The sequence below is a fragment of the Ascaphus truei genome, chromosome 3 (assembly GCF_040206685.1).
Source record: "Ascaphus truei isolate aAscTru1 chromosome 3, aAscTru1.hap1, whole genome shotgun sequence".
NCBI lineage: Eukaryota > Metazoa > Chordata > Amphibia > Anura > Ascaphidae > Ascaphus > Ascaphus truei.
The window spans coordinates 1,034,644-1,049,713 of NC_134485.1; the positions used below are offsets into that span (position 1 = coordinate 1,034,644).

Here is a 15,070-nt window from a genome sequence, read left to right on the forward strand (position 1 = left end):
ATACACTGTGTCCTGTATGTTGTGTGATAAAAATGTGTAAGTCCCTGTTCTGGATGCAGGGATGGAGTGAGGGGATATATCGCCTACACACACTCGCCTCATTCTTGCCACACTCTAGAAATACATTTTACACTTTTTACACATAATAAATCACTCTCAGCTTTATCACATAGCTGGAGCATCTTCTGTACCCCTATACTAGGTTCCGGGTACCTGGGCATGTATCTGGGCACACCCCTTTATACTAGGGACCCCCTGTATGGTTGCAGGTATGGATTTATTGTATACTGTTATCCACCCGTTGCAACTCACTGAGTTTATGGTAAACCTTTCTGATTGGTGGAAATACCCATAACGGGATGTCTTATAACAGTGGATACAATAATGTGACTAATATATGACATGTATCTATGTTTATACCCTTGTTGAAAGGGAAATATATGTGATTTAAAAATAGGCTATCCTATTTCCTTGAATAAGTATCTAACAAGAGCATTAACCTCTTCGGAGTATAATAATCAGTTGTTTGGCTTAGGAGGAGACAGTTACTAATTGTGCATGCGCCTTATCTACCACCAGGGTTTTAATTACACTTTATTTTATGCCTTGCACCAAACTGGTAAATTTATTATGTGATTAAAATATTATTATTTTTTCATTCTTTGCATATGAATAGGATATTTGTTTGGATTATACATTGTCCAACCCAAGAGTACTTTACCAGGGATTCTTTCCCGGGTGTTACTATGTAATAACCGGACCTTGTGTATATACTGTATACAGTATATGCCCCAGGCAGCCGGCAACCAAACTTGGGAAAAAATCAGAAAGATCCAGGGCAACGCAGAATGGACATCAGTTTAATGCAGGAAGGAAAGATGCAGACCTTGATGAACGCACCTGCTTACTGTAAAGAAACCTTTCCTTTGTTGCTGGTGAAATTTCCTTTCCTCCAACCCTAAGGGATGGCCCCGAGTCCTTTGTACTGCCCGTGGGATGAATAGTTCTTTTGAAAGCTCCTTGTATTGTCCCCGAATATATTTGTATATAGTTATCATATCCCCTCTTAGACGCCTCTTTTCTAACGTAAATAAATCTAATTTAGCTATCCTCTCCTCATAAGTTAGAATGTCCATCCCCTTTATTAATTTGGTGGCTCTTCTCTGCACTCTCTCTAGTTCCATAATGTCTTTTCTTAGGATTGGTGCCCAAAATTGTACTCCATATTCAAGGTGAGGTCTTACTAATGCTTTGTAAAGGGGCATAATTATGTTTACTTCCCTTCCATCCATTGCCCGTTTAATGCAAGATAAGATCTTGTTTGCCTTTGCAGCTACTGCATGACTTGGGCACTATTGCAAAGCCTGGTGTCTACAAGCACTCCTAAATCCTTCTGAATCAAGGATTCCCCCAATTTAATGTGTAAGTCGCCTGTTTATTCTTGCTTCCCAAATGCAACACCTTACATTTATCTGTATTAAACAAGTCCCTCTCTCTGTGTCTCCTGGCACCACTATTTATGCTGCTCCTTGGCACCTCCTCATCATCGGCTGATCCTGGATCCCGGTTTTTGGTTCAAATTATTATTCCGTCATGCTGATTATTCAGTGACCGAACAATTTAATCCGGAAGATGCCGATTGCGCTTTTGAGACTGAGCCACGGAAATCCATGGGCCAAACGAACTGGTCGATCCAAAACGGATTCAAATCCACGTAAAATGTGTCCATCTCCAGTCATCATCACCTCTGCACCGTGTGACAGTGTCACCTCTCTGCACCGTGTGACAGTGTCACCTCTCTGTGCCGTGTGACAGTGTCACCGCTCTGCACCGTGTCACAGTGTCACCTCTCTGCACCGTGTCACAGTGTCACCTCCATCATAGTGTAAGCGGTTCAACATTTTGGGATCTTTCTGTTTTAGGATGAAGGGGAAGCCCAATGATACCAGCTCTAAACCGTTCCCTTTAGAAGACCCGACACACAACCTGACAGGTGAGTTTGCACAGGACGGAGCATGCATACAGTAACAGCACAGACTGTGCACTGCACAAAGGACAGATAATGCAGTGACAGGACGGAGCATGCATACAGTAACAGCACAGACTGTGCACTGCACAAAGGACAGATAATGCAGTGAGAGGACGGAGCATGCATACAATAACAGCACAGACTGTGCACTGCACAAAGGACAGATAATGCAGTGACAGGACGGAGCATGCATACAGTAACAGCACAGACTGTGCACTGCACAAAGGACAGATAATGCAGTGACAGGACAGAGCATGCATACAGTAACAGCACAGACTGTGCACTGCACAAAGGACAGATAATGCACTGACAGGACGGAGCATGCATACAGTAATAGCACAGACTGTGCACTGCACAAAGGACAAATAATGCAGTGACAGGACAGAGCATGCATACAGTAACAGCACAGACTGTGCACTGCACAAAGGACAGATAATGCAGTGACAGAACGGAGCATGCATACAGTAACAGCACAGACTGGGCACTGCACAATGGACAGATAATGCAGTGACAGGACGGAGCATGCATACAGTAACAGCACAGACTGTGCACTGCACAAAGGACAGATAATGCAGTGACAGGACGGAGCATACATACAGTAATAGCACAGACTGTGCACTGCACAAAGGACAGATAATGCAGTGACAGGACGGAGCATGCATACAGTAACAGCACAGACTGTGCACTGCACAAAGGACAGATAATGCAGTGACAGGACGGAGCATGCATACAGTAACAGCACAGACTGTGCACTGCACAAAGGACAGATAATGCAGTGACAGGACGGAGCATGCATACAGTAACAGCACAGACTGTGCACTGCACAAAGGACAGAGAATGCAGTGACAGGACAGAGCATGCATACAATGACAGCACAGAACAGACTGTGCACTGCACAAAGGACAGATAATGCAGTGACAGGACGGAGCATGCATACAGTAACAGCACAGACTGTGCACTGCACAAAGGACAGATAATGCAGTGACAGGACGGAGCATGCATACAATAATAGCACAGACTGTGCACTTCACAAAGGACAGGTAATGCAGTGACAGGACGGAGCATGCATACAGTAACAGCACAGACTGTGCACTGCACAAAGGACAGATAATGCAGTGACAGGACAGAGCATGCATACAATGACAGCACAGAACAGACTGTGCACTGCACAAAGGACAGATAATGCAGTGACAGGACGGAGCATGCATACAGTAACAGCACAGACTGTGCACTGCACAAAGGACAGATAATGCAGTGACAGGACGGAGCGTGCATACAATAACAGAACAGACTGTGCACTGCACAAAGGACAGATAATGCAGTGAGAGGACGGAGCATGCATACAGTAACAGCACAGACTGTGCACTGCACAAAGGACAGATAATGCAGTGACAGGACGGAGCATGCATACAGTAACAGCACAGACTGTGCACTGCACAAAGGACAGATAATGCAGTGACAGGACGGAGCATGCATACAATAACAGCACAGACTGTGCACTGCACAAAGGACAGATAATGCAGTGACAGGATGGAGCATGCATACAATAACAGCACAGACTGTGCACTGCACAAAAGACAGATAATGCAGTGACAGGATGGAGCATGCATACAATAACAGCACAGACTGTGCACTGCACAAAAGACAGATAATGCAGTGACAGGATGGAGCATGCATACAATAACAGCACAGACTGTGCACTGCACAAAGGACAGATAATGCAGTGACAGGATGGAGCATGCATACAGTAACAGTACAGACTGTGCACTGCACAAAGGACAGATAATGCAGTGACAGGACGGAGCATGCATACAGTAACAGCACAGACTGTGCACTGCACAAAGGACAGATAATGCAGTGACAGGATGGAGCATGCATACAGTAACAGCACAGACTGTGCACTGCACAAAGGACAGATAATGCAGTGACAGGACGGAGCATGCATACAATAACAGCACAGACTGTGCACTGCACAAAGGACAGATAATGCAGTGACAGAATGGAGCATTCATACAGTAACAGCACAGACTGTGCACTGCACAAAGGACAGATAATGCAGTGACAGGACAGAGCATGCATACAGTAACAGCACAGACTGTGCACTGCACAAAGGACAGATAATGCAGTGACAGGACGGAGCATGCATACAATAATAGAACAGACTGTGCACTGCACAAAGGACAGATAATGCAGTGACATGACGGAGCATGCATACAGTAACAGCACAGACTGTGCACTGCACAAAGGACAGAATAGAACATTATATTTCAGTGAGCTTCAGAATAGAACATTATATTTCAGTGAGCTGCAGAATACACCATTATATTGCAGTGAGCTGCAGAGTAGAACATTATATTGCAGTGAGCTGCAGAATAATACATTATATTACAGTGAGCTGCAGAATAGAACATTATATTACAGTGAGCTGCAGTATAATACATTATATTACAGTGAGCTGCAGAATAGAACATTATATTGCAGTGAGCTGCAGTATAATACATTATATTACAGTGAGCTGCAGAATAGAACATTATATTGCAGTGAGCTGCAGTATAATACATTATATTACAGTGAGCTGCAGAATAGAACATTATATTGCTGTGAGATGCAGTACAGAACATTATATTGCAGTAAGAGTCAGTTCAGAACATTATATTACAGTGAGCTGCAGTATAATACATTATATTACAGTGAGCTGCAGAATAGAACATTATATTGCATTGAGCTGCACTTCAGAATACATTTCAATACATTATATTACAGTGATTTAATGGTCAGTAAATTATATTGCAGTGAGTTGCCGTTCAGAACATTATATTGCAGTGAGCGTCAGTTCAGAACATTATATTACAGTGAGCTGCAGTATAATACATTATATTGCTGTGAGATGCAGTACAGAACATTATATTGCAGTAAGTGTCAGTTCAGAACATTATATTACAGTGAGCTGCAGTATAATACATTATATTACAGTGAGCTGCAGAATAGAACATTATATTGCATTGAGCTGCAGTTCAGAATACATTTCAATACATTATATTACAGTGATTTAATGGTCAGTAAATTATATTGCAGTGAGTTGCCGTTCAGAACATTATATTACAGCGAGCTGCAGTATAATACATTATATTGCAGTGAGTTGCCGTTCAGTGCATTATATTGCAGTGAGCTGCAGAATAGAACATTATATTGCTGTGAGCTGCAGTTCAGAATACAGTTCAATACATTATATTACAGTGATTTCATGGTCAGTAAATTATATTGCAGTGATTTGCAGTTCAGTGCATTATATTGCAGTGAGTTGCAGTTCTGAACATTATATTACAGTGAGCTGTAGTTCAGTACATTAATATTAGTGTTTAAGTTCAGAACATTATATTGCAGTTCAGTACATTATATTGCAGTGAGCTGTAGTTCAGTACATTATGTGCAGTGAGCTGCAGTTCAGTACATTATATTGCAATGAGTTGCAGTTCAGTACATTATAGTGCAGTGAGTTGCAGTTCAGTGCATTATATTACAGTGAGCTGCAGTTCAGTACATTATATTGCAGTGAGTTGCAGTTCAGTGCATTATATTACAGTGAGCTGTAGTTCAGTACATTATATTGCAGTGAGCTGCAGTTCAGTACATTATATTGCAGTTCAGTGCATTATATTGCAGTGAGCTGTAATTCAGTACATTATATTGCAGTGAGTTATAGTTCAGTACATTATATTGCAGTGAGCTGTAGTTCAGTACATTATATTGCAGTGAGCTGTAGTTCAGAACATTATAGTGCAGTGAGTTGCAGTTCAGTACATTATATTGCAGTGAGTTGCAGTTCAGTACATTATATTACAGTGAGTTGCAGTTCAGTACATTATATTGCAGTGAGCTGTAGTTCAGTACATTATATTGCAGTGAGTTATAGTTCAGTACATTATATTGCAGTTCAGTGCATTATATTGCAGTGAGCTGTAGTTCAGTACATTATATTGCAGTGAGCTGTAGTTCAGTACATTATATTGCCGTGAGCTGTAGTTCAGAACATTATAGTGCAGTGAGTTGCAGTTCAGTACATTATAGTGCAGTGAGCTGTAGTTCAGTACATTATATTGCAGTGAGCTGTAGTTCAGTACATTATATTGCAGTGAGTTGCAGTTCAGTACATTATATTACAGTGAGTTGCAGTTCAGTACATTATATTGCAGTGAGCTGTAGTTCAGTACATTATATTGCAGTGAGTTATAGTTCAGTACATTATATTGCAGTTCAGTGCATTATATTGCAGTCAGCTGTAGTTCAGTACATTATATTGCAGTGAGTTATAGTTCAGTACATTATATTGCAGTGAGCTGTAGTTCAGTACATTATATTGCAGTGAGCTGTAGTTCATTACATTATATTGCAGTGAGCTGTAGTTCAGTACATTATATTGCAGCGAGCTGTAGTTCAGTACATTATATTGCAGTGAGCTGTAGTTCAGTGCATTATATTGCAGTGAGCTGCAGTTCAGTACATTATATTGCAGTGAGTTGCAGTTCGGTGCATTATATTGCAGTGAGCTGCAGTTCAGTACATTATATTGCAGTGAGTTGCAGTTCAGTATATTATATTACAGTGAGCTGTAGTTCAGTACATTATATTACAGTGAGCTGTAGTTCAGTGCATTATATTACAGTGAGCTGTAGTTCAGTACATTATATTGCAGTGAGCTGCAGTTCAGTACATTATATTGCAGTGAGCTGCAGTTCAGTACATTATATTGCAGTGAGCTGCAGTTCAGTACATTATAGTGCAGTGAGCTGCAGTTCAGTACATTATATTGCAGTGAGTTGCAGTTCAGTATATTATATTACAGTGAGCTGTAATTCAGTACATTATATTGCAGTGAGCTGCAGTTCAGTACATTATATTGCAGTGAGTTGCAGTTTAGTGCATTGTATTGCAGTAAACTGCAGTTCAGTACATTATAGTGCAGTGAGCTGCAGTTCAGTACATTATATTGCAGTGAGTTGCAGTTTAGTGCATTGTATTGCAGTGAGCTGCAGTTCAGTACATTATATTGCAGTGAGCTGCAGTTCAGTACATTATATTGCAGTGAGCTGCAGTTCAGTACATTATAGTGCAGTGAGCTGTAGTTCAGTACATTATATTGCAGTGAGCTGCAGTTCAGTACATTATATTGCAGTGAGTTGCAGTTCAGTACATTATAGTGCAGTGAGCTGCAGTTCAGTACATTATAGTACTGTTGGACTCCTCAACACATTTTGACCCCATTTCTCCCCAGCTCTGGCTGATCGCTGCACAGATGAAGGATTTGATGCCATGACATTGGATGACCAGGGATTAATACACCTTTTCAGAGGTAACAACACCTGCGTGTCTTACACTGCTCTCTAATAATAACCCCAACTCCTGCGTGTCTTACACTGCTCTCTAATAATAATCCAACACCTGCGTGTCTTACACTACTCTCTAATAATAACCCCAACTCCTGTGTGTCTTACACTGCTCTCTAATAATAACCCCAACTCCTGTGTGTCTTACACAGCTCTCTAATAATAACCCAACTCCTGCGTGTCTTACACTGCTCTCTAATAATAACCCAACACCTGGGTGTCTTACAATGCTCTCTAATAATAACCCCAACTCCTGCGTGTCTTACACTGCTCTCTAATAATAACCCAACTCCTTCGTGTCATACACTGCTCTCTAATAATAACCAACTCCTGTGTGTCTTACACTGCTCTCTAATAATAATCCAACTACTGCGAGTCTTACACTGCTCTCTAATAATAACCCAACTCCTGCGTGCTTTACACTGCTCTCTAATAATAACCCAACTCCTGCGTGTCTTACACTGCTCTCTAATAATAACCCCAACTCCTGCGTGTCTTACACTACTCTCTAATAATAACCCAACTCCTGCGTGTCTTACACTGCTCTCTAATAATAACCCCAACTCCTGCGTGTCTTACACTACTCTCTAATAATAACCCAACTCCTGCGTGTCTTACACTGCTCTCTAATAATAACCAACTCCTGTGTGTCTTACAATGCTCTCTAATAATAACCCAACTCCTGCGTGTTTTACACTGCTCTCTAATAATAACCCAACTCCTGCGTGTTTTACACTGCTCTCTAATAATAACCCAACTCCTGCGTGTCTTACACTACTCTCTAATAATAACCCAACACCTTCCTGTCTTACCCTGCTCTCTAATAATAACCCAACTCCTGTGTGTCTTACACTACTCTCTAATAATAACCCAACTCCTGCGAGTCTTACACTGCTCTCTAATAATAACCCAACTCCTGCGAGTCTTACACTGCTCTCTAATAATAACCCAACACTTGCGTGTCTTACACTGCTCTCTAATAATAACCCAACTCCTGCGTGTTTTACACTGCTCTCTAATAATAACCCAACTCCTGCGTGTTTTACACTGCTCTCTAATAATAACCCAACTCCTGCGTGTCTTACACTGCTCTCTAATAATAACCAACTCCTGCGTGTCTTACACTGCTATCTAATAATAACCCCAACTCCTGCGTGTCTTACACTGCTCTCTAATAATAACCCAACGCCTGCCTGTCTTACACTGCTCTCTAATAATAACCCAACACATGCGAGTCTTACACTGCTCTCTAATAATAACCCAACTCCTGCGTGTCTTACACTACTCTCTAATAGTAACCGAACACCTGTGTGTCTTACACTACTCTCTAATAATAACCCAACTCCTGCGAGTCTTACACTGCTCTCTAATAATAACCCAACTCCTGCGAGTCTTACACTGCTCTCTAATAGTAACCCAACACCTGTGTGTCTTACACTACTCTCTAATAATAACCCAACTCCTGCGTGTCTTACACTACTCTCTAATAATAACCCAACGCCTGCCTGTCTTACACTGCTCTCTAATAATAACCCAACGCCTGCCTGTCTTACACTGCTCTCTAAAAATAACCTAACACCTGCGAGTCTTACACTGCTCTCTAATAGTAACCCAACACCTGTGTGTCTTACACTACTCTCTAATAATAACCCAACTCCTGCGTGTCTTACACTAGTCTCTAATAATAACCCAACTCCTGCGTGTCTTACACTGCTCTCTAATAATAACCAACTCCTGCGTGTCTTACACTGCTCTTTAATAATAACCCAACACCTGGGTGTCTTACACTGCTCTCTAATAATAACCCAACTCCTGCGTGTCTTACACTGCTCTCTAATAATAACCCAACTCCTGCGTGTCTCACACTACTCTCTAATAATAACCCAACACCTGCGTGTCTTACACTACTCTCTAATAGTAACCCAACACCTGTGTGTCTTACACTACTCTCTAATAATAACCCAACACCTGCGTGTCTTACACTGCTCTCTAATAATAACATAACTCCTGCGTGTCTTACACTAGTCTCCAATAATAACCCAACACCTGCCTGTCTTACACTGCTCTCTAATAATAACCCAACACCTGCGTGTCTTACACTGCTCTCTAATAATAACCCAACTCCTGCGTGTCTTACACTGCTCTCTAATAATATCCCAACTCCTGCGTGTCTTACACTGCTCTCTAATAATAACCCAACTCCTGCGTGTCTTACACTGCTCTCTAATAATAACCCAACACCTGCGTGTTTTACACTGCTCTCTAATAATAACCCAACTCCTGGGTTTCTTACACTGCTCTCTAATAATAACCCAACACCTGCGTGTCTTACACTGCTCTCTAATAATAACCCAACTCCTGCGTGTCTTACACTGCTCTCTAATAATAACCCAACTCCTGGGTGTCTTACACTGCTCTCTAATAATAACCCAACACCTGCGTGTCTTACACTGCTCTCTAATAATAACCCCAACTCCTGCGTGTCTTACACTGCTCTCTAATAATAACCCAACTCCTGCGTGTCTTACACTGCTCTCTAATAGTAACCCAACACCTGTGTGTCTTACACTACTCTCTAATAATAACCCAACTCCTGCGTGTCTTACACTAGTCTCTAATAATAACCCAACTCCTGCGTGTCTTACACTGCTCTCTAATAATAACCAACTCCTGCGTGTCTTACACTGCTCTTTAATAATAACCCAACACCTGGGTGTCTTACACTGCTCTCTAATAATAACCCAACTCCTGCGAGTCTTACACTGCTCTCTAATAATAACCCAACACCTGCGTGTCTTACACTGCTCTCTAATAATAACCCAACTCCTGCGTGTCTCACACTACTCTCTAATAATAACCCAACACCTGCGTGTCTTACACTACTCTCTAATAGTAACCCAACACCTGTGTGTCTTACACTACTCTCTAATAATAACCCAACACCTGCGTGTCTTACACTGCTCTCTAATAATAACATAACTCCTGCGTGTCTTACACTAGTCTCCAATAATAACCCAACACCTGCCTGTCTTACACTGCTCTCTAATAATAACCCAACACCTGCGTGTCTTACACTGCTCTCTAATAATAACCCAACTCCTGCGTGTCTTACACTGCTCTCTAATAATATCCCAACTCCTGCGTGTCTTACACTGCTCTCTAATAATAACCCAACTCCTGCGTGTCTGACACTGCTCTCTAATAATAACCCAACACCTGCGTGTTTTACACTGCTCTCTAATAATAACCCAATTCCTGGGTTTCTTACACTGCTCTCTAATAATAACCCAACACCTGCGTGTCTTACACTGCTCTCTAATAATAACCCAACTCCTGCGTGTCTTACACTGCTCTCTAATAATAACCCAACTCCTGGGTGTCTTACACTGCTCTCTAATAATAACCCAACACCTGCGTGTCTTACACTGCTCTCTAATAATAACCCCAACTCCTGCGTGTCTTACACTGCTCTCTAATAATAACCCAACTCCTGCGTGTCTTACACTGCTCTCTAATAATAACCCAACACCTGCGTGTCTTACACTGCTCTCTAATAATAACCCAACTCCTGCGTGTCTTACACTGCTCTCTAATAATAACCCAACACCTGCGTGTCTTACACTGCTCTCTAATAATAACCCAACTCCTGTGTGTCTTACACTGCTCTCTAATAATAACCCAACTCCTGCGTGTCTTACACTACTCTCTAATAATAACACAACACCTTCCTGTCTTACACTGCTCTCTAATAATAACCCAACTCCTGCGTGTCTTACACTGCTCTCTAATAATAACCCAACTCCTGCGAGTCTTACACTGCTCTATAATAATAATCCAACACCTGGGTGTCTTACACTGCTCTCTAATAATAACCCAACTCCTGCATGTCTTTCACTGCTCTCTAATAATAACCCAACACCTTGGTGTCTTACACTGCTCTCTAATAATAACCCAACTCCTGCGAGTCTTACACTGCTCTCTAATAATAACCCAACTCCTGCGTGTCTTACACTGCTCTCTAATAATAACCCCAACTCCTGCATGTCTTACACTGCTCTCTAATAATAACCCCAACTCCTGTGTCTGTTACACTGCTCTCTAATAATAACCCAACTCCTGCGTGTCTTACACTACTCTCTAATAATAACCCAACACCTTCCTGTCTTACACTGCACTCTAATAATAACCCAACTCCTGCGTGTCTTACACTGCTCTCTAATAATAACCCAACTCCTGCGAGTCTTACACTGCTCTCTAATAATAATCCAACACCTGCGTGTCTTACACTGCTCTCTAATAATAATCCAACACCTGGGTGTCTTACACTGCTCTCTAATAATAACCCAACTCCTGCATGTCTTTCACTGCTCTCTAATAATAACCCAACACCTGGGTGTCTTACACTGCTCTCTAATAATAACCCAACACCTGCGTGTCTTACACTGCTCTCTAATAATAACCTAACACCTGCGTGTCTTACACTACTCTCTAATAATAACCCCAACTCCTGCGTGTCTTACACTGCTCTCTAATAATAACCCAACACCTGGGTGTCTTACACTGCTCTCTAATAATAACCCAACACCTGGGTGTCTTACACTACTCTCTAATAATAACCCCAACTCTTGCGTGTCTTACACTGCTCTCTAATAATAACCCAACACCTGGGTGTCTTACACTACTCTCTAATAATAACCCAACTCCTGCGTGTCTTACACTGCTCTCTAATAATAACCCAACTCCTGGGTGTCTTACACTGCTCTCTAATAATAACCCCAACTCCTGCGTGTCTTACACTACTCTCTAATAATAACCCAACTCCTGCGTGTCTTACACTGCTCTCTAATAATAACCCAACTCCTGTGAGTCTTACACTGCTCTCTAATAATAACCCAACTCCTGTGAGTCTTACACTGCTCTCTAATAATAACCCAACTCCTGCGAGTCTTACACTGCTCTCTAATAATAACCCCAACTCCTGCATGTCTTACACTGCTCTCTAATAATAACCCCAACTCCTGTGTCTGTTACACTGCTCTCTAATAATAACCCAACTCCTGCGTGTCTTACACTGCTCTCTAATAGTAACCCAACTCCTGCCTATCTTACACTGCTCTCTAATAATAACCAACTCCTGCGTGTCTTACACTGCTCTCTAATAGTAACCCAACTCCTGCCTGTCTTACACTGCTCTCTAATAATAACCCAACTCCTGCCTGTCTTACACTGCTCTCTAATAATAACCCAACACCTGCGTGTCTTAGACTGCTCTCTAATAATAACCCAACTCCTGTGTGTCTTACACTGCTCTCTAATAATAACCCAACTCCTGTGTGTCTTACACTGCTCTCTAATAATAACCCAACTCCTGTGTGTCTTACACTGCTCTTTAATAATAACCCAACTCCTGTGTGTCTTACACTGCTCTCTAATAATAACCCCAACTCTTGCGTGTCTTACACTGCTCTCTAATAATAACCCAACACCTGGGTGTCTTACACTACTCTCTAATAATAACCCAACTCCTGCGTGTCTTACACTGCTCTCTAATAATAACCCAACTCCTGTGTGTCTTACACTGCTCTCTAATAATAACCCAACTCCTGTGTGTCTTACACTGCTCTCTAATAATAACCCAACTCCTGTGTGTCTTACACTGCTCTTTAATAATAACCCAACTCCTGTGTGTCTTACACTGCTCTCTAATAATAACCCCAACTCTTGCGTGTCTTACACTGCTCTCTAATAATAACCCAACACCTGGGTGTCTTACACTACTCTCTAATAATAACCCAACTCCTGCGTGTCTTACACTGCTCTCTAATAATAACCCAACTCCTGGGTGTCTTACACTGCTCTCTAATAATAACCCCAACTCCTGCGTGTCTTACACTACTCTCTAATAATAACCCAACTCCTGCGTGTCTTACACTGCTCTCTAATAATAACCCAACTCCTGTGAGTCTGACACTGCTCTCTAATAATAACCCAACTCCTGTGAGTCTTACACTGCTCTCTAATAATAACCCAACTCCTGCGAGTCTTACACTGCTCTCTAATAATAACCCAACTCCTGCGTGTCTTACACTGCTCTCTAATAATAACCCCAACTCCTGCATGTCTTACACTGCTCTCTAATAATAACCCCAACTCCTGTGTCTGTTACACTGCTCTCTAATAATAATCCAACTCCTGCGTGTCTTACACTGCTCTCTAATAGTAACCCAACTCCTGCATATCTTACACTACTCTCTAATAATAACCCAACTCCTGCGTGTCTTACACTGCTCTCTAATAATAACCAACTCCTGTGTGTCTTACACTGCTCTCTTCAACCGTACCGCCTAAAGACGCGAGTGCATAAAATGGCATTTTTGTGTTCTGGTGTTTAAACACCTGAAATTGACACAGTAGCACAGTAACACAGTGACACAGTAACACAGTGACACAGTAACACAGTAACACATTGCAATTCATTCATTTCATTGCATTTAATTGCACACAATCCATGAAATTCAAACAAAGCAACCGCGATAAACACGTGTGCCTGGGGCGATTGGCGGCATTAATGCCGCGTGGAGTACAGCAGCGCAATGAAAACGGCGCCGTGATTTGTTTGAATAATGGCCGCTGCATCCGTAGTTGTCATGGTAGACCAGGTCTTTTAACAGATTTATATTTAAGTGATTGGTCACAGGGCAAATCAATGCAGTGAAATTAATTGAGGCTTATTTGGAGAAGACCTCGGAAACACACAGAAATACAAAATACAGAGAATATACACACTTACTGGGGCCTGGGGGTTGAGATTAAGCCCTTTACTAGTTGCAGGGCTCCTGCTTCAGCAAAAGGTGTTACCTTGTCTGCTCCAGTTGGTTCTAGCCTGCTGGCTGGGCCTCTCCATGCTTCTGGGTTGGTTTTATAGCACGTTTCACCTATAAGCACCTTTGCGAAGTCCGCCAGCAGCTGATTTTCTCTTCACATCTCCAACAGAAACAGAGAATTATCTGCAACACTGCACTCTCTTATATAGGGCTTGTGAATATCTAATAAACTGAGGGGGCAGCAGCCAATTAGAGCATGGATTGTGGTTGTGCATTCAATGATAGGAGGGGAAAATTCAAACCTTGCCAATGGAAATCTTGCCTATGAGTTTGACATCCAGCAACCGTTTTCCTGACTAGCCCCATACCCCCTGTGTTCCTGTGTCAAGGTGAAACAAAGGCTTTCTAGTCCAGATATCCTGTTCACAGCCCTTCCCCCTCATGTGCCACAAATCTGTATGTCTTTTGCTATGCTAATCTACCTATGGCTGCCTTTTGTCACCAAACTGGGTTTTCCTCACAAGACAAACACAAAATGCATTGTAGTTTTAAAACTCAAATGTGATCCCTAGAGCTTGCACTCTACAATTTTGACCTAAAATGTGGGGTCTGTGAACTAGGCTCTAAAACCTTTTCCTATGACATCAGCCCCTACACCCAATACAGTAACATTAACATTTGATCCCAAGAGCTGACACTCTAAAACTGAGATCTGTGAGCTGGGATTCTAAAAACTAAACCCAGCCCTTATTCCTTGCTGGCAGGAAATACAGGCTAGCCCTATTTGCCCCCAAATATCCCCTTTTCCCTCATGTTCCAGAAGTCTCTGCCCT

At 42.0% G+C, this 15,070-nt stretch overlaps 1 protein-coding gene across 1 annotated transcript in view; it reads left to right on the forward strand.

Moving 5' to 3' along the window:
• Nucleotides 1-15,070, forward strand: part of HPX (hemopexin) — a 106,732-nt gene that overhangs the window by 4,171 nt on the left and 87,491 nt on the right. Inside the window, exons 2-3 of the mRNA XM_075593496.1 lie at nucleotides 1,923-1,993; nucleotides 7,302-7,379. Of these exons, the coding sequence (XP_075449611.1) occupies nucleotides 1,923-1,993; nucleotides 7,302-7,379 (149 nt within the window). The remainder of the gene's footprint in view (nucleotides 1-1,922; nucleotides 1,994-7,301; nucleotides 7,380-15,070) is intronic.